The sequence below is a fragment of the Sapajus apella genome, unplaced genomic scaffold (assembly GCF_009761245.1).
Source record: "Sapajus apella isolate SASKATOON/1434 unplaced genomic scaffold, GSC_monkey_1.0 scaffold25, whole genome shotgun sequence".
Lineage (NCBI taxonomy): Eukaryota > Metazoa > Chordata > Mammalia > Primates > Cebidae > Sapajus > Sapajus apella.
In genome coordinates this window covers 7217558-7237226 of record NW_022436965.1, presented here as the reverse complement: position 1 = coordinate 7237226, position 19669 = coordinate 7217558, and the positions used below count along the sequence as shown (strand labels likewise).

At 48.6% G+C, this 19669-nt stretch overlaps 1 protein-coding gene across 3 annotated transcripts in view; it reads right to left on the bottom strand.

Annotated features, from left to right (window-relative positions):
- NCF2 (neutrophil cytosolic factor 2) overlaps nt 1-19669 on the bottom strand; it is a 50361-nt gene that overhangs the window by 10033 nt on the left and 20659 nt on the right. For all 3 annotated transcript variants that reach the window (XM_032291646.1, XM_032291647.1, XM_032291648.1), the window contains exons 4-11: nt 13264-13372; nt 9579-9713; nt 8302-8409; nt 5938-5997; nt 4414-4457; nt 2542-2683; nt 2259-2327; nt 1089-1164 (exon numbers count right to left, since the gene is read on the bottom strand). In XM_032291646.1, the coding sequence (XP_032147537.1) occupies nt 1089-1164; nt 2259-2327; nt 2542-2683; nt 4414-4457; nt 5938-5997; nt 8302-8409; nt 9579-9713; nt 13264-13372 (743 nt within the window). The remainder of the gene's footprint in view (nt 1-1088; nt 1165-2258; nt 2328-2541; nt 2684-4413; nt 4458-5937; nt 5998-8301; nt 8410-9578; nt 9714-13263; nt 13373-19669) is intronic.

The following is a 19669-nucleotide window of genomic DNA, read 5'->3' as shown; positions in this document are numbered from 1 at the left end:
TGTAGCAGGGCCAACGCATGGTGCAAAATGTTAACAATTGGTGAGTTCAGTGAAAGATATTCTGATGTGTATTGTATTCTACTGTCAACTTTTCTGTAGGTCTGATGGTTTTCAAAATAAAAATGGGGGAAGGGACATCGCAGGAGATTCTGATGATCAGGCACGTGCGGCGATCATGGATGTAGGATCTGGTACTCTGTGCACCCCTACCAAGCACTTATCCAGAATCTGCTTCAAGTGCATGAATGATAAGAAGCCCATCACTGCCGGGCGCGGTGGCTCAAGCCTGTAATCCCAGCACTGTGGGAGGCCGAGGCGGGTGGATCACGAGGTCAAGAGATCGAGACCAACCTGGTCAACATAGTGAAACCCCGTCTCTACTAAAAATACAAAAAATTAGCTGGGCATGGTGGCGCGTGCCTGTAATCCCAGCGACTCAGGAGGCTGGGGCAGGAGAATTGCCTGAACCCGGGAGGCGGAGGTTGCGGTGAGCCGAGATCGCGCCATTGCACTCCAGCCTGGGTAACAAGAGCGAAACTCCATCTCAAAAAAAAAAAAAAAAAAAAAAAGAAGCCCATCACTTCCCACGACAGCCCTCTCCACACCAGGAGACAGCCATTTGGAGAGAACGTTTCTGTTTCACATCTGCCCATTGGTTCTCTGTTCAGCCTCAGGGCTCCACAGAACAGTTTCTTTTCCAGATACAGTGCCTCAGTCATTTGAAAACAGCCACTCTATGCCCCTCTGAGGTAAACATGTACAGCTACTTCAACTTTTCTTCCTGAGACATGGTTTCAGTACCTAATGATCAAGGGGTGTGGTGACTAGGTAAGTCACTCAGAGACCAGCTACATTCACCCAAGCCTGGTGAGTGCTTTGCAGGAGGCAGGGAGAGAGGGCATTGATTTCATGTTTGGGGTGGGTGGGCAGTGCAGGAAAGGAGGGTTCTGGGCTGTGTGGTCATTAGCTGAGTGACATGTTGGGAAAAGAAGAAAGCAGAACTTCCTGGAAGGCGGGGAGAGGAACTCAGGAAGCAGCCTGGCATGCCCCTGCACCCAGACCAAGGCTGTTGCTCCAGGACCACTCACCTGGTGACAACTGGGGTCTTCCAGGGGCTTTGGAACTAGGAGGAGCTGGGATGTCAGACTCTGGAGAGCTTTCCTCCTGAAAGCAACAGGGAGTGATGATCAGACAAAGTTCCCAGGCAGGGGAGGATGTGGGAAGATCCCCCTACAGAGACTCCATGAAAAGGAGCCAGATGGAAATAACTTCCTAAAAGTTGGAATGGCACTGACATTTGAGAAAGACGAAGGAAAATGTTGGCCAAAAGAGGCGGCGGGGTTGGCCCGATGAAAATGAAAACCACAGTGGAGAGAAGAATCCTGACCCGCTAAAACGCTCTTGCTGCTTGAGCATCTCTTTCAGCCATATTGGAAATCCACTGGACATGGGGTAGGACTGAGCTCTTGTCTCCACTGCAGAGGGCATTGAGAAGGGCATCTGAAACTTTTCAAAACATCTGGATATAGTGACTCTGACCAGGGAGGGCAGAGCTCATATACAACTGGTCGCACAGTCTGGAGAGAGACAGGCTCCACTGCCATGGAATCACTTACAGGGCTGCTCAGATCCAACAAAGACAGCCCTCTAGGCCTGGCAGAAGGACAGACTTTTGAAGTGTGAGGAGGGGATTCAGTTTAGAAGCAGTGGCTGGCAAGGCCCACTCTGATTCAAAGCCCTAAAGCAGATCTCATTTTATTATTTTTATTTGTATAGAGGTGGCATCTCTCTGTTTTGCTCAGGCTGGTCTCAGACTCCTGAGCTCAAGTGATCCTCACCGCAGCCTCCCAAAGTGCTAGGATTACAGGCGTGAGCAACTGTGCCCGGCCTCACTGTATTTCTAATGGCATTGTGCCAGCCAACACATTGATATTCTTCCAAGTGAAGCAGACACACCTGGAAAGACCTAACCCTCATATACTGTAGGCTTTGCTTCCCAAGTCACTTCTGACCAGGAAGAGTCGCAAAGGTGGGTGGGCCCAATGGGACCTATGGATGCCTTCAACTTAGCACATCTGGGCTTTTTTCCCTCATTCCCAGGTTCAGCTGTGGGCAGCTGGTGCCATCTCAAGGCAGGCTCAAGACGAGTGAGTCTTTCTCCAGGGGTCCGGACAGCACCTCTTTACACTGCTTCTCCCCTCCAGGGAGAGATCTCTAAATGGTGAGAGGAAATGGGTCAGGCCTTGGCATGGCATTACCTGGGGCTGCTGCTGAGGGTGGATCCGCAGCTCAACTGGTTCAAGGTAGTTGCAGGGAACAAGCCCCTTCTGCAGCGCAGCGTCACAGAATCAGAAAGGGAAAAGAAAGATGTGCTCATCAGTACCCACACCACACAACAGCCCAGAGTCCTGGGGAAGGATGGCGAGCAGACACAAGAGTTCGGCTGGTCTGCACAGAAGGCAGCAGATGCTGCTCTGCAGAAAGACTGCATTTGCTGCCGGGACCCCATGCCCGTCACACCGCTCCCAGTCCTCTCCATACCTGCCCGTTGAACATGACCGTGGCCCAGTTGTCATTGCCCTTCTTCAAGACAAAGACAATGTTCCCTGGCATGACCTGGAGCTCTTCTTTTGTCTCAGGCACAAACCCGAACAGCACACGGTGAGCCTCCCCTTCCAGAGCCCTGTGGGGGTAGACACAAGATCCAGCCCACATGCCCTCACAAGCACAGTGAACTTGGAGCCGGGGACTTGGCTCCAGCCTGGGTCTACTCCACACCTAACTGCAACTGCCCAGGTGACGCTGAGCCTGCCTGGGCTCCCACGAGGTCTTGGTAAGAAACTGGCATACACGTGCTTATAACCATATATGCAGAGGGACAAGAATAAAAGCAAAAAGCCCACAATACCAGACAGTGAGGCCTTACAATCCTCGTCCTCCCTTCCCTTCTGAGGAGGAAGGTCCCTGGCTGGGTCATCTTGTCCAGCTCCTGAGGCTGGGCTGGGGTGGATCAGGTGACTGTGGTCAGGGGAACAGCACAAGGTGGAAGTCAAGTGAGAGCCATCTGGGCGAGAAAGACAGGTGGGAGAGGAGGGAGAACCACCTAGAGCCTGCGTTGGGCCAGGGAAAGGAGACTGTGAGGAAGGGAGGTGACAGGCAGCGTGCGGGATGCTCCTGGAGGGCTCTGAGGCTGCCCAGCTGCGGTGGTGCAGTGTCGGTTCCCTCAGGGCTGACCACGCTTTTAGGCTCTGGGGCTCTGATTGGCGTCACTTTGGAAGGTGTGACTGAGAGCTGGCGTTCGGGTTTCAGGCTTCCCCTCCTTTACTCCCTGCTCCATTACTTCCTCCTCAGCCCTTCCTTGTTTCCAGACAGCGTGTCTATTCCTGTAGGAAATACAGGCCCTTCCAGCTGACAGGGAGTTTAGGAACGAGCTCATCCACCACCCTCAGTTTTTGTAGTTGCTTTGGTACTTTTGTCACTTTTTATTTATTTTTATTTTTTGAGACAGAGCATTACTGTTGCCCAGGCTGGAGCGCAGTGGCGCGATGTCGGCTCACTACAACCTCTACTTCCCCAGTTCAAGTAATTCTCCTGCCTCAGCCTCCCGAGTAGCTGGGATCACAGGCATGCATCACCAGATCCAGCTAATTTTTGTATTTTTAGTAGAGACGGAATTTTGCCACGTTGGCCCGGCTGGTCTCGAACTCCTGACCTCAAGTGATCTGCCCACCTCCGTCTCCCAAAGTGCTGGGATTACAGGCATGAGACATGAGCTAGCGCGCCCGGCCAATCACTTTGTGAAACCTCCTTTTTGGGTGGGGGGACCAGGCGAGCTTCATTACTTAGAGGGAATTCTTAAGAAAGCTGTAGGTTATGTCACCCTTTGTTTTTCATCTTACAGAAGGACTTCCTTTTCTTGAGTCCTTCCCCGTTACTTCTTCGGAAAACACATGCAAATAGGGAGTAGAAAGTGCTCGCACAGGAAAAAGAACGCCATTCCAGCTTCCTGTCTCCAGAGAGCTCTCCTTGCCCCCATCAGTGAGGGCTGTGGCCGTGCGAAACTGAACTCCTACCTGAGGTCAGCGTCCTGGCCCCTAGGGTAGCTATGTTCCACAGGACACCACTCCCCTTCAGCAACAACCCCTTGCCACGTGGGTGGCTATGCATGTGGACAGGGGCCATGGGACACCATGTAGCTGCAGCCAGGTCCCGATGCCCCACCCCACCACAGCCAAGACTCCACCCTCACCATACCATTCTGTTCTAACCTTGATAACAGAAGAAGCCTGACATTCTGGAAAATTCCACAAGATTTACACCCTGACCTGAGTTTCATCTTCATCCCTCCCTTTCTTGCCATTAGTTCAGGCTTGGAGCCTGGATATTCTGCATATGCATTTAAATCTAACTTACCTGAAGATCTCTGGGGTTTTTGGTCTGGGTGGAGGCTCAGCTGCCTGTTGAACATTCAGGAGAAGTGAAAATGGAAAAGGCAATGAGGGAAAGCAGGGAGACAGAACAAATGGCTAATGGTAACTCAAGCGTTCTTCCAGACCAGAAAATCAAATAATGCATTATTGACTGATGGGACACTGTCTCGGAAAAGGGCACAGTCACCCTGACTGAACACTGGGAAATTACACCTCCCACCAGCTCCCCAGGTGCGGGTTTCACTAGCACGGCAATTCATTTAGAGCCAGAGCTAGTTTCTAGAGCTAGCTCTCACACAGCAATATGGTGTCACAAGAGTGCTTTGAGCTTGAGCTCTGTCCTTTTCCTAGGACAGCTGCCAAAAGCTCTGTTCTGTAATTAATGTCTACTACGTCACATGACACTTCTGAGTATTTTTTAATTAATTTTTTTTTTTTTTTTTTAGATGGAATCTCGCTGTGTCGCCTAGGCTGAAGTGCAGTGGCGTGATCTCGGCTCACTGCAACCTCTGCCTCCCAGGTTCAAGTTATTCCCCTGCCACCACACCCTGCTAATATTTGTATTTTCAGTAGAGACAGGGGTTTCACCATGTTGGCCAGGCTGGTCTGGAACTCCTGGACTCGAGTGATCTGCTCACCTCAACCTCCCAAAATGGTGGGATTATAGGCGTGAGCCACTGTTCCTGGCCACTTCTGAGTATTTAAAATTGACACAGGATCCACTGACTGGGCAAAGATCTCCTCCCCTGTTCTACACTGGATACCATGGAGTCCAGTGACCTGGGCTGTGTTCCCCTCATGGTCCTCTGAGATCACGGACTCTAGATCTGGAACACAGGCTCCCCGCTCAGAAAACCCGCCCTCTGCTGGTGCTGGCCAGTGCTCTTCCCATGACGGTTTCATTGCCACAGAGCTTTCTTCTTCCTCTACATGCTCCCCTTCTCTTCACAAGGAAGCAATGTCTGCATTTCTAGCTCCACTGTCATCCCGTTCATCTGAGCCCACCTCTCCAAGCCCAGTTTGGGCAGAAAAAGGGTTCACACTCCCTGTGTTCCCGAGAGAACCCCTGCACATGGGTGATGGGTAGAGCCAGGAGAGCCCAAACCTCAGGCCCAGGCCCCACAGGGTTCCTCACTTGCCCCTGTACCCAAGAAGAGGCTTTGTTAACAAGCCTTCCATAGCTTGTGTTTCAGCTGCCTGAGAGAATGGTTGAGGTTTCAGAGAGAGGGTCTGCACATCTCTTTAGAGATGTGAAGACTGACATTTGGGGGGAAGCAGGAGAGTTGGCTTCAGAGGACTTGGGGTAAAGTCTGACATTGCCTCTTTTCCTTACCAGCCATGGAACCTGGGACTGCGAGAGGGCAGGCAGATCCCTCAGCTGCACTGAGGGCCACTTGAAGAAGCCTTACAAGAAGGCAGCTCAGCACACATAGTCTCTCTCCCCAGTTGGATGCTCACAGAAAGCTCTCGAAAACTAGGCCCATGGAGAAGGTCAGGATTGCCTCACCTGTGGTTGCAGAGGAGCAAACCCAGAGAAACTGTCTTGATCCACCACAGACGCCACAACCTGAAATCAAGGACAGGCGGGTGTGAGGCTCTGCCAGTGCTGTTTCCATTCGTCTAGGTGTCCCTCCTTGCTCACGCCTTGAGCCTGGTTTCAGACGTGGACAGTAACTAAGGATTAGATTCCTGATCCTCTGGATTAGGATTTCAGCAACTGAAGAAACAAGTATTCACCCAACCCCTGCTAACACAGGCTTGCTTTCTCTCTTAAAAAAATGTTTTTATTGAGGTGCAATTTGTATAACACCAAATGAACTTTTTTTTTGAGATGGAGCTCTGTTGCCAGGCTGAAGTGCAGTGGCACGATCTCAGTACACTGCAACCTCCACCTCTGGGTTCAAGCAATTCTCCTGTCTCAGCCTCCCAAGTAGCTGGAACTGCATGTGTGCGCCACCACACTCGGCTAATTTTTGTATTTTTAGTAGAGGTGGGGTTTTGCCATGTTGGCCAGGCTGGTCTCAAACTTCTGACCTCAGGTGATCTACCCGCCTCACCCTCCCAAAGTGCTAGGGTTACAGGTGTGAGCCACTGTGCACGGCCCAAATTAGTCATTTTAAAGGGAATGATTCAGTGGCATTTATCACACTCACAGTGCTGTGCAACTACCGCCTTTATCTAATTCCAAAACATTTTCATCTCCCCAGAAGAAAATGCTGACCCATTAAGCAGTGAGTCCACATGCCCCTTCCCCCTAAACTGGCAACAACCACTTCACTCTCTGTGACTGACTTGAGCCCTCTTCTTCTCGGAGTTTTAGAAATCAGATTTAAAGCTAGCTTTATTTACAAATATGCTTATAGATAATTTTCATCATTCATTCATATAATCAAAACATTTTTGCTGAGAGCTGTTATGTGTCTAGCTCTGTGCCAGGCTGTGAGGACTCGGTGGTGGTCAAGCAGACGTGGGCTCTGCCCTCTCAGTGCTGAGAGGTTGCACAAGACATTTCATATAAGCGGAATTGTGTAACAGGTGGCCTTTTGTGTCTGGCTTCCTTCACATAACTTCATGTTTTCAAGGCCCATCCATGATGTACCATGAATCCTACTCCATTCCTTTTTATGGCTGCATAGTATTCTGTTGCATGGATATATCACATTTTGATTATCCATTCATCAGTTGAATAGATATTTGGGGTGTTTCCATTAACCCAGCCTTTCTTGACCTCTGCTAGTATGCTAGACCCCAGCTACCCGACCACTGGGCAACTTTAGCCCTACGAATGTGTCAAAGTCAAATGTAGTTTTGGAAGGGCACTGTTGACTCACTTCAGATCATGTCTGAAAGAATTTACCTGGATTTATTATTATTATTACTGTTATTATTGAGACAGAGTTTCTCTCTTATTGCCCAGGCTGCAGCGCAGTGGCATGATCTCAGCTCACTGCAACCTTCACCTCCTGGGTCCAAGTGATTTTCCTGCCTCAGCCTCCCAAGTAGCTGGGATTACAGGCATGCGCCACAGCACCTGGCTAATTTTGTATTTTTAGTAAAGACGGGGTTTCACCATGTTGGCCAGCCTTGTCTTGAACTCCTGGCCTCAAGTGATCTGCCTGCCTCAGCCTCCCAAAGTGCGGGGATTACAGGCACGAGCCACCACGCCTGGCCAAGCCTGGGTTTAGAAGAAGTTCAATTTAAGACATAGTCTAAACATAGGGCTACAGGAGTGGGGAAAGATTCCTCAGCCCACTAAAACGTGAACTACAAGGCACATTAAGCCAAGAAGATCCCACGCTAATCTCTTTCCCTAACATGTTCTCTCCATATTTATTTTTATTTTTTAGAAACAGTCTCACTCTGTCACTCAGGCTAGAGTACAGTGGTGCAATCATAGCTCACTGTAACCTTGAACTCCTGGGTTCAAGCGATCCTCTAGCCTCAGCCTCTCCACTAGCTAGGCTGGTCTCAAACTCCTGGCCTCAAGTGATCCTCCCACTTCAGCCTCCCAAAGCACTGGGATTACAGGCATGAGCCACCCTGCCTGGTTCTCTCTTCATATTTAGTGAGCTCCTCATGGCTGTGTTTTCCCTCCATTGGCTCAGTCCCCAAGAATCAGCATTCTGTGAGTTACCCTTGGCTCCCACCTAGGGTCAAGCTGGAAGGGAGGAATGAGAGCAGCCTGGAGAAAATAAACCAGAAGTGGCTGCCTATCTTTCAGCCAAATCTCCTTCCTATAAACAAGTCTCTCATTGCCATCCCAGGAACAGAGCCACAAGGAGGGCCGCCCTCCTCTCAAGAGTCCTTCCCGCCTTGCTCCACATGGCCCAGGCCACGGGAGACTCAGGGGAAGCCAAGCAATCCCACCTACCGTCGCCTTGCCTAGGTAATCCTTCTTGGCCAGCTGAGCCACTTGTCTCTCATTTGGTCGAAACAGCCTGCCCACAGGGATCACCACGGGCTCATACAGCTTCTGCTTCTGTAACACAGAAAATGTAGCATTTCCTTACCTGAAAATGGGGGTGACGATGCTTGTGCTGCCTCCTTCAGTGAATCGATGCAAGAATTCATTGAGATAACCACATAGGAGCATTTTTCCAAATACTGTCATTCCTCTAGGGTATTAAGGTAGGGATCGTTGGTTTCAATATCACCTTCTGCTGAGAGGCCACGTAAACATTGTTGGTGCTGTTTGCCCAGCAACCTCTTTTCCCAGAGGAACTGCTTCTCTCCCACTCTGTGGTGTCTGTAGGGTTCTTGCACAGTGTAGATGGCACCACCACGACAAGGATGGCCCGGGATCGAGCAAGGCTCATGACAGTGCTCCCTTGGATGGGTGTTTGCTGACGAGCATAGGCATATAAAGACTGACTTGAGCCCTCTTCTCTGTGTTTTAAAGATCAGATTTAAAGCTAGCCTTATTCACAAATATGCTTGAACTATGAATAACTTTTATCGTTCATTCACATAATCAAAACATTTTTTCGTCAGGTGCACTGGCTCACATCTGTAATCCTAGCATCTTGGGAGGCCAAGGTGGACGGTTCACCAGAGGTCAGGAGTTCGAGACCAGCCTGGCCAACATGGCAAAACCCCATCTCTATCAAAAATACAAAAATTAGCCAGGCATGGTGGCATGCGCCTGGAATCCCAGCTACTTGGGAGGCTGAGGCTGGAGAATTGCTGAACCCAGGAGGCAGAGGTTGCAGGGAGATCACACTACTGGACTCCAAGCTGGGCAACAGAGACTCCATCTCAAAACAAAACAAAACATTTTTGTTGAGAGCTGTTATGTGCCTAGCACTGTGCCAGGCTGTGAGGACTCGGTGGTGATCAAGCAGACATGGGCTCTGCCCTCTCAGTGCTGAGAGTCTGTGCAGAGCACTCCAGCATCCCACATCCTGTTCCGCACTGCCGAGGGGCCCCACTCCGAGGGTGCTGTGAGGCACGAGCTCTGCCGTCCCATACTCTAGGCCCCAGCTTCTCAGCACAGATTCAAGAACTTAAGTGGAACTATACCCTTAGATGAGTGCTACCCGGACTCACAGAAAGAAAGCACCACTCTGATGGTTTCTCAGTGGCACGTCCTCTGAGACAAACGAGCATCCAGTGAACTCCTCTCACCACCTGCATCACCGATATGCTTACCCAGACACACTCCATGGCCTTGTCGATTTTGGAATGTCTGGGCTCAGACTTCATGCTGGTGGCCAATGCTAACTGTTCCTCAGCTTTTTTCCATTCCTCCTTCTTGGCATACATGAAAGCAATGTTATATAACACCTGGAAAAGCACAGACCACAACACAAAACTTGAGACTACTCCAAATCAAGGTGCCAGGGAAGGGCTCACACGTATACTCTGGGAATGCTGCCTGGTAACATTTCTCCCTTTCTCAGCATTCCCGGGAATACCTAAAATACAGTGCAATTAGTCTTGCTATCAAGTTACGTCAAACACAAACACGGTGTTAAGAAAACACCATTGAATGTATAAATGCAACATCATGCGTATTCTTCCCATAACCAAATAGGTCAGGAAGGGACAAGAACTATTGTATACAGAGTGTTCAAACCAGGTTTAACAAAAGGAAAAAGAATTGGCCAGGTGCTGTGGCTCATGCTCCCAGCACTTTGGGAGGCTGAGACAGGCGGATTACGAGGTCAGGAGTTCTAGACCAGCCTGGCCAACATAGTGAAACCCAGTCTCTACTAAAAATACAAAAATTAGCCAGGCGTGGTGATGGACACCTGTAGTCCCAGCTATTTGGGAGACTGAGGTGGGAGAATTACTTGAACCTGGGAGGTGGAGGTTGCAGTGAGCCAAGACCACGCCACTGCACTCCAGCCTGGGTGACAAAGTGAGACTCCATCTCAAAAAAAAAAAAAAAAAAAAAAAAAAGAATTGTTGTGCTGTTTTAGTATGAGTTGCTTTAGTGAAAGAGTGACTTGCTTAAGGCCCCTTCTAGGGGCAGAGAGTTGGGAATAAAATACACGTGTGTGGCCTTCCAGTCCAGCCCCTGCCACTGTACCTAGGCTGCAACACTGGACAGGTACAGGGTGGGAAGAGGGATCCAGATGCAACCTCCTGTACCAGCACCAGCAGAACCTGGCTCAGACCACATGAGTAACAAGACGAATACAGCAACACAGGCCAGGCGCTGTGGCTCACGCCTATAACCTCAGCACTTTGGGAGGCCAAGGCAGGTGAATCACTTGAGGTCAGGAGTTCAAGATCAGCCTGGCCAACATGGAGAAAACTGTGTCTATTAAAAATACAAAAATTAGCTGGGCGTGGTGGTGGGCACCTGTAATCCCAGCTACTTGGGAAACTGAGGCAGGAGAATCGCTTGAACCCAGGAGACAGAGGTTAGCACAGAAGCCAGGGGAACGCTTCCCCTGGGGTGGGAAGGGAATGGTAAATGCAACAGTACTCATACTTTCCAGGTCTTGAGTTGGGCTGTAGATTGAGTGTTTATTATGTTTCTTAATTTACATACAATTGTTTGGATGCAATCACTAAGATTTTAAAAATGGCTTGATTAAAATAATTTTTTGTTTTGAGACGGAGTTTCACTCTTGTTGCCCAAGGTAGAGTGCGATGGTGTGATCTTGGCTCACTACAACCTCCGCCTCCCGGGTTCAAGTGATTCTCCTGCTTCAGCCTCCCAAGTACCTGGGACTACAGGCACACGGTACCACACCTGGGTTTTTTTTTTTGGTTTTTTTTTTTTTTTTTTTGTATTTTTAGTAGAAATGGGGTTTCATCACGTTGGCCAGGCTGGTCTCGAACTCCTGACCTCAGGTGATCCACCTGCCTCGGCCTCCCAAAGTGCTGGGATTACAGGCGTGTGCCACCATGCCCAACCAAATAAATTTTTAAAATAGGATATTATGGAAATGAGGGGGTGTGACATTTGAGGCTACGTTATAAAAGACATTGACACTCTGTCTTGCTCTTGGGTCACTTGCTTTGGGGGATGCCAGCTGCCATGTCATGACAAGACTTATGCAGCCCTAGAGTTCATTTCGCAAAGAACTGAGGCTCCTGCCAACAACATGAACTTGCCAAACTCAGACAGGTGGCAGGGTTGGTGTTTCTGCGGCATTGGTGGCTGGTGCTGCATGATGGGGGCCAGGATCAATCCTGGAAGTGGAAATCTAGATTCCTTTCAGGCCTATTTCTGAGACTCAGTGAGCTACTGCCTTCTGAATTTGTCAACTTCTCCAGCCCATCCCTGACCTTGTGTGCAGAAAGAAAGAACTTAGGTCACTTAAAACTTCCTATTTGGTTCTCAGCCACCTTCTCTTAAGACATCTCCCTACAATCAGCTTTTACAAACTGATGACAAGAAAAACTTTGACACTCTTCAAAAATAATCATGTGATTCTCAGAAGCCAGGGTCGTACCATGTTAGGAAGAGAAGAGAAGGATTTTAAGTAGGGAAATGGCTGGAAGGTCCCACATGACAAAGAGGGCCTTAGACCCTGAAAAGTTCAGCCTTACTTGCAGACAGGGCCACTCAGCCAGTATTTTTGTCCTCTCAGGCCATTTCACCTCAACTCCAGGGGAAACACTCCTCGCATGGGATTCTGCTTTGATGCTGCTGTGGCATAATCCTTTCTCTAGAGCCACTGGTCCCCCAACTGTTTAGTCTGTATAAGTGGCTCTCATTGGGTTACTGGCAATGTCTGGAGGTATTTTAGGTTGTCACATTGAGTCGTGGTGGTAGTGCTACTGGCACCTAAAACTACAGATGCTGTCAAAGATCCCACGATCCACAGGACACACTGCACGCCACCCACCTCCGCCACAATACAAGATTGTCGGGTCCAACACATTAATAGCACCACGGTTGAGAAACCCTACTCAAGAAGCTGGTCGAATGGCAGCCAATTCCCACCGCAAAGCCCCATCTTCCCAGAATGTGAGAAGTGAAGTAAGTTGCTAGTCTGCTGCAGGGTTGGGATGGGGCCACATGTCCCCAGGGGCCAAGGGCAGCTACAGACTCTATTATTAGCCCTGAGCGACCCTGGGAACACTTGACTTCTTGTGCCTGAGAAACTAGAGCACCAGTGATTTTTCTAAAGCAAGATCTGTGACATTTACAGGAATTTTAGTTTTCAAAACTGCTGATACATACTTAGAAGTGGGAGGGGTGGGAAGGGCCGACTGGAAAAAGTAACTGAACCTGCAAAGTCAAAGCCAGTCATGACTCTCCCTTTTGATAATAGAGAAAATAAGTTATTCTGCAGAAGTTTTACCTAAATATGTGCCTTGAGCTGTTCTTTGAGAAAAAGGGGACAGATCTATGCCAAATTATCCTCACTCGCTTCAGGTATCAATCAAGTACGTGGGGTAAGATCCATGGATAGTACAGAGTATGGTCTATAAACTTGGAAACTGAGGAAGGTTCTGGCAGGTCCTGCATGGACGACAAACTCACGGTTTTGGGTCTGCTAGCAAAATGCTGAACAAATAGCTTGTCAGTCTGAATTGCGAAACAAAACATGCAAATTATCGTGATATTTTCACAAGTCAACACACTTGTGTCCAGCTTCCCTTCAGAGAGCCCAGTGGGCTCATTTTCACCTGTTCCTTTGAGCCTCACATGAATAAGACGCATGCTCCCACATAACTGATGACAATGCCTTGAGCCTGAAATAATCCATCTCAGTCTTTTCTTCAGGGAAAATCTGAGTCTCAAGGCAGAGGAGGCAAAATGGCTTTTCCAAGCTCCTGGAGGTGTCAACAGATCACTGTGCATCTGAACTGTCAGTTGTCCATCCAGCCAGGATCCCCTCCTGCCCAGCACAGGCCCTGTTCTCCTTACCTCACAGGCAAACAGCTTGAACTGAAGCCCCAGGATCTTATAGTCTATCAGCTGGTTCCCTCGAAGCTGAGTCAAGGCTTCTTTAAGGTCTTTGATAGCCAAATCGTACCTGCAGGACAGAGGGAGAAAATACAGCAGTGCATGGAAGAATAAATGCCGCATAAAATGTGAGTCTGCTTCTCCCTTCCCCATCTATTTCACTGGGACAAGAAGCCTTTCAGTTCCTTTTGACCTGTTCTAGTTTTTCAGCAATCCTGAGTGCAAGTATTCTATAGAACTCCTTGGAATGGTGCCCCCCACCCCTCAAGGGCTGTACTTCACAGCAACCCTGAGTGCCCCCAGTCTTGGACAATCACAGGGAGTTTCTTCTCTATCGACTGCACACAATTGTTACCATTCTGACAACCTGGCTTGTCGCTTTTCAAATGCCATATACGCTATTGTCAGGCTATTTAAATAATACATGGTGTAGAAGGCAGAACCCTGATCTCAAGGAAGTTTAGAGCTGAGCACAAGGGCTGGTTGGCCAAGAGAGTCGTAAGGAACGGGTGCCAGTGTGGCTGGAGAAGTTCCACTTGCCATCACCGTTAGGGTTGAGGTAAGTCCCAGGGCAGCAGCAGCGGCGATGTGGGAAATAAGAGACCTTGGGTTTGAATTCGGAGGAGGGCTTTCTCCAGGATCCCTGTTGTTAATAAGGATGATTGTAAAACCTACTAAATGCATGCAGACCAATCCTTAAGTAGCAGCAGGCCTTTCAAGTTGCTTCCACACATCTTTCTGGGTTACAGGGAAGGGGAAGAGGTACCCAAAAGTACCCCAGAAATAAAGTTCCTCTTTTTAAGCTGGAAGGAGGGGTGACTACCTTCAATTCACTGAGCCTCTGAGCCTCTTCCACTGCGAAGGGGACACGCAGAAGCACAGGATTCCTGTTTTCCGGCAGCTGCAATTTCCACCGTGTTCTGTTGCCTGTTTAGGAGCTTGCTAAAGGTCTCAGAGGGCACACACTTTAAGTACCTTCAGCATTAACCTATCAACGTGCCTTCCTCCCTGCTGAGCTGGCTAAGCAGACAGATTTCAGCTGGGAATTGACACCACCTGGGTCTACCAGGCATTACACAAGCCCAGCAAAATCCTCCTAATAATTCCCTAGCCCATCAGGATGTCTACAGAGGCCAGGTGCGGTGGCTCAAACCTGCAATCCCAGCACTTTGGGAGGCCGAGGCAAGTGGATCACTTGAGGTCAGGAGTTCAAGACCAGCCTGGCCAACATGGTGAAACCCCGTCTCTACTAAAAATATAAAAAAATTAGCCAGGCGTGGTGGTGCGTGCCTATAGTCCCAGCTACTCAGGAGGTTGAGGCAGGAGAATCGCTTGAACCCAGGAGACAGAGGTTGAAGTGAGCCAAAATCCTACAGCTGCATTCCAGCCTGGGCGACAGAGCAAGACTCTGACTCAAAAAAAAAAAAAAAAAAAAAAAAAAAAAAAAAAAAAAGATGTCTACAGATTTGGACTTGGTGGGAGGAAGAGAGAAAGAACTGACAAATTATTCAGAGCATTTGTTTTGTGTTAAAGATAGGGTAGACCCGCTTGGGCAACAGCGAAACCGCATCTCTACTAAAAGTATAACAAATTAGCCAGACATGGGGCCTGTAGTCCCAATTAGGAAGCTGAGGTTGGAGAATCACCTGAGCCCAGGAAGTCAAGACTGCAGTGAGATGTGATCTCACTACTCCACTCCAGCCTGGGCAAAAGAGGGAAATCCTGTCTCAAAAAAAAAAAAAAAAAAAAAGGGAAGGAAGGAAGGAGAAGGAAGGAAGGGGAAGGAAGGAGAAGGAAGGAAGGGAAAGAAAGAGAAAAAAGAAAAGAAAAAAGAAAGCCTAACAACCTAAAAACCAGGGTGGGGCCGGGGGCTCAGCATCGAGCCTGCAGTTCCAGCTACTCTGCCAGAGGCTGGGCAGGAGGGTCACTTGAGCCCGAGTTTGAGGCCAGCCTGGACAACATAATGAGACCCCCTTCTCCAAAAAATTGATTACTTGCTTTATTAATTTTGTTATAAAGATGGAGTCTCACTATATTGCCTAGGCTGGTCTTGAACTCCTGGATTCAAGCAATCCTCCCACCTCAGCCTCCCAAAGTCCTAAGACTGTAGGTGTAAGCCAATGCACAGGGCCTAATTAATTAATTTGTAAAACGGGGAGGGGATATCCTTGCTTTTTTTGTTTGTTTTTTTTTGTTTTGTTTGAGACAGAGTCTCACTGTCGCCAGGCTGGAGTGCAGTGGCCCGATCTTGGCTCACTGCAACATCCAACTCCCTGGTTCAAACTATTCTCCTGCCTCAGCCTCTCGAGTAGCTGGAACTTTAGGCCTGCACCACCACCCTCAGCTGATTTTTGTATTTTTAGGAGAGATGGGGTTTCAACATGTTGGCCAGGATGGTCTCGATCTCTTGACCTTGTGATCCACCCACTTCGGCCTCCCAAAGTGCTGGGATTACAGGCTTGAGCCACCAGGCTCGGCCTGTATCGTTTTTAAGCATGTCTCTGAAGGCATTGGCCTGCTTCCCAGCCCCCTCGCTCCCTGCTGCAGGCCTCTCCTCGGCCTCTCCACTTGTTTACCCAGAGCTGCAGCCCTGAGGGGTTTCCGCTTTGTCACACAGCTCCTTTCCCACTGTACAGGGTCGCAATAAGCTCAGCATGAGAATCCCAAAATAGCACTCAGCACTGTGTGCCAGTGGGCAGTGCTGCGGCAGCCCCCGCCCTTCTTCAGCGGCTGTCTTCAGAGCCATTTGGAAGCATCCCCAAAGAGGTAGCCAAGGTGCTGGCAGCTTCCTGCTGGGCTCTGCTGGGCTGGGCATGGGTGCTTTCTTCACACCCACACTTCAATGACACCCCATAGGGCGCCATGGCTGCACTGGACCCAAAGCCCCCACTCCTCCCAGGCAGGGAGTCAGTCTACTAGCCGAAGCAGTAACCTTGCCACGGCTTTTTACAGGCTCCAGGCTTGAGAGAGTTTATAATCCCCATTTGTGTAATACTCCTGTGAGGTTTCTTAGTAATCACTGAAGTAAACCTGCTTGTTCCGTGCTGCCAGTGCCCCATGCGGTCCAGAGTCCGCAGCTCATACACCTGCACCCAGGATAATGGCATCTCAGCAAGCTGAAAGAAGTCAAAACGTCAGACACCTTTGGGATGCTGCAGTGGCTGCTGCAACAGAGGTTTGGGTCCACTCCCTTTCCTGTTTCCAGATCAGCAGGGAGAAGGCTTTGCTATGGTGCCTCTATAAGCCTGCTCCCTCTAAAGGGTCTCACCCTTATTGTCATGCCCTAAGACTCGTAAGGCATAGGATCTGAAAGACAGCTTTGAGCTCCTCCGCCTTTCAGATGACAAGGCTGGGGCCACAGAGGTGAGATAGCTTGACCGTGATCATCACTGAGGCACCACCTACTTTCTCAGAAATGTGCCCTAACTTTGTTTTGTTGGAACTTTATGACGGAAGAGCAATACAACAACCCATGAAAGTGGGGAAAGAGGGGAAAAAACCTCCATGCATTACATTATCAGCCTTCAACAGTTCCCCCTGTAATCTGAGGAAATTCCCTTTTTTTTTTTTTTTTCCGGATGGAATCTTGCTCTGTTGCCCAGGCTGGAGTGCAGTGGTGTGATCTTGGCTCACTGCAACCTCTGCCTCCCAGGTATAAGCTATTCTCCTGCCTTAGCCTCCCAAGCAGCTGGAATTACAGGCACCTGCCACCACGTGCTGCTAATTTTTTGTATTTTTAGTGGAGATGGGGTTTCACCATGTTGGCCAGGCTGGTCTCCAACCCCTGACCTCAAGTGATCTGCCCGAATCGGCCTTCCAAAGTGCAGGGGTTACAGGTGTGAGCTACCATGCCCGGCCAATCTGAGGGAATTCCTGTCCCACATATTAAGAAGTAACTCTCTCTAGCCTCCATCCTACTTATTTAAAACTACCTCTTACAGCATTTACCCACTTCTGCCTTGCATGACAGTTACTGGTGTTCTGGACTTGTTTCCCCTTTTTAATTTATAAGTTCCTAGAAACAGAGACTATCTAGTCTCATTTTTATTTAATCCAACACACATTTATTGAGTAACTACTATGCTAGATACTGAAATACAATCATGAGTAAGTACAGATTTCCTCTCTTAAGAAATTCGTAGAGTAGCAGAGAAGACAAATATATACAGGAAGCAAATGTCTGTTGTGGGCCAGACATGTTAGAAAAGGAGGCTCAAAGAGGGAGCAGGTGCTGCCCTACTGGTTGGGCATGGCAGGGGCCATGGCGCCGAGGATGATGAGTGGGTGGCAGCAGCTGGACCACATAAGAACAGGCAAGGGAATTTAGCCTTTGTCTTGCAGTCATAGGAGCCACTGGAAGTTCTCATACAGATTGCATTGATTTTTTTTTTTTTTAAGATCACTCTAGAATACAAATGGAGGGGACAAGAGCAGCGGCTGGGAAATCCGTTTGGAAGTGACTGCTTTAGTCCTGGTGAAAAATAAGGATCTCAACCAAGGCAGTGTTAGTGGGGATGGAGAGAAACAGGTGGACTTAAGACATATTTAAGAGGTCAACCTGACAAGGTTTAGGGAAAGAGACATTCCCTGGATTGATCCCACGTACAGATTCCATGAGAAATGGAGGCCAGCCATATGGGTGAGGGTGGCCTTGCCCAGGAATGGATCCTCAAGGTTCACATATGGACTTCTGTATGCATAGCCCCCTGAATTGTACATAAACGAATGTGTGTGCTTAAGAGTGTGTTTCCAGAATCACATTTTACCATTTAACGACCACTGCTGTAGTCACAAAAGGGAAAAGCATCAAGAACAGAACTTTAAGGGGAACACCAACACCTAGGGAACTGCACAAGAGAGCTGGCTTGACGTTGAGATTAGTGCCTCATTTGTATAATTTCCTCATTGTCGAATTACAGATAAAATTTGATAGATTTTTCTCTCAGGTTTAACTACTAACATTATCAATCACAGATCAATTGAATCCTGGGTCTTATTCTTAGATATTTCCAAGATCTTTCTAATCACTCAACACCGTAGCCTTCCAGCTCCTGGGACTCGAGAGCCTTTTCTGGAGGAAATTCTTTCTGCGAGCCTTCCCTCTTTTGCCAGGTGTCCCTCCTCCTGATAGGCTATTAGAGCTTACTAAGGAATGGCCTTAGAGTTTCCATTTTGAGATTTAAGATCGGCTAAAGGATTTGTTCTCAGGCCTCCCTGCATATTCCATGGTCTGGAGATGGGGGAAGGGTGAGTGAGAACAAGAAGGATGTTAAGAGTGGGGACAGGCAGTGAGAGGCAAAATGCCAGTCAAGACACACGCCTGCCGTACCAAAACATCTTATGTGCCCCGTAAATATACACACCTACTATGTACCTACAAACATGAAAATAAAACAATTTAAATTTAAACTTAAAAAAGAATTTGTAAAGTCACAATAAATATGTCAAACTAAATATGGAGGGAAGAAAAAGATAAATGCCTGAATATCTTCTCCCAATCCTATGCTCCCTCTCTCCCCAGACTGCCATTGTGTCTGTGGTTTTTCTTCTAGAAAAGACTTCACTTCTACTCTCACTTCTTCAGGTAATTAACTGCATCTACATCTTTAAAGTCCTTTGAGTGGCTTGCGGTTGCCCTTAGCAACAGCTGCACACACAGGTTTTGCAGGCTGTTTCTGACCTAACCATGGGATCAAAGTCTTTCAAGGTGGCACAGGATCAGAGCGCAGCCCTCTCTCTGATGTCTGGATATTGTCTGCAACCTCCCTGCTGTTCCATCCATGCTCCGTCTCACCCTCACCCCCACCCACACCATGCACAGACCATTTTCACTGTTAGAAAGTTCTTCATTAGGCCAGGCATGGAGGCTCATGCCTGTAATCCCAGCACTTTGGGAGGCTGAGGCGGGTAAATCAGAAGCTCGAGAGTTCGAGACGAGCCTGGCCAACATGGTTAAACCGGGTCTCTACTAAAAATACAAAAATTAGCTGGGTGTTCTGGTGGGCGCCTGTGATCCCAGCTACTTGGGAGACTGAGGCAGGAGAATCATTTGAACCTGGGAGGCGGACGTTGCAGTGAGCCGAGATCCACGCCATTGCACTCCAGCCTGGGAGACAGGGCAGACTCTCTCTCAAAAATAAAAGAAAGTTCTTCATTAGCCTGAGCCAAACTCCTCTTCCCTAGAACTTAACACACACTGGTGGAACAATTTCTACAAAGGGTCACTTTGCCCCAAAACACTTAGAATTTAGAATTCTATTATCACTTAGAATTTTTTTCCTTTGTTATTTGCTCTGAGGTATTTGTGCAGGATGGGAGGGAGGAGGAATTGAGATTAACTTTTATTTTGAATTTGTTAATCTTTGTA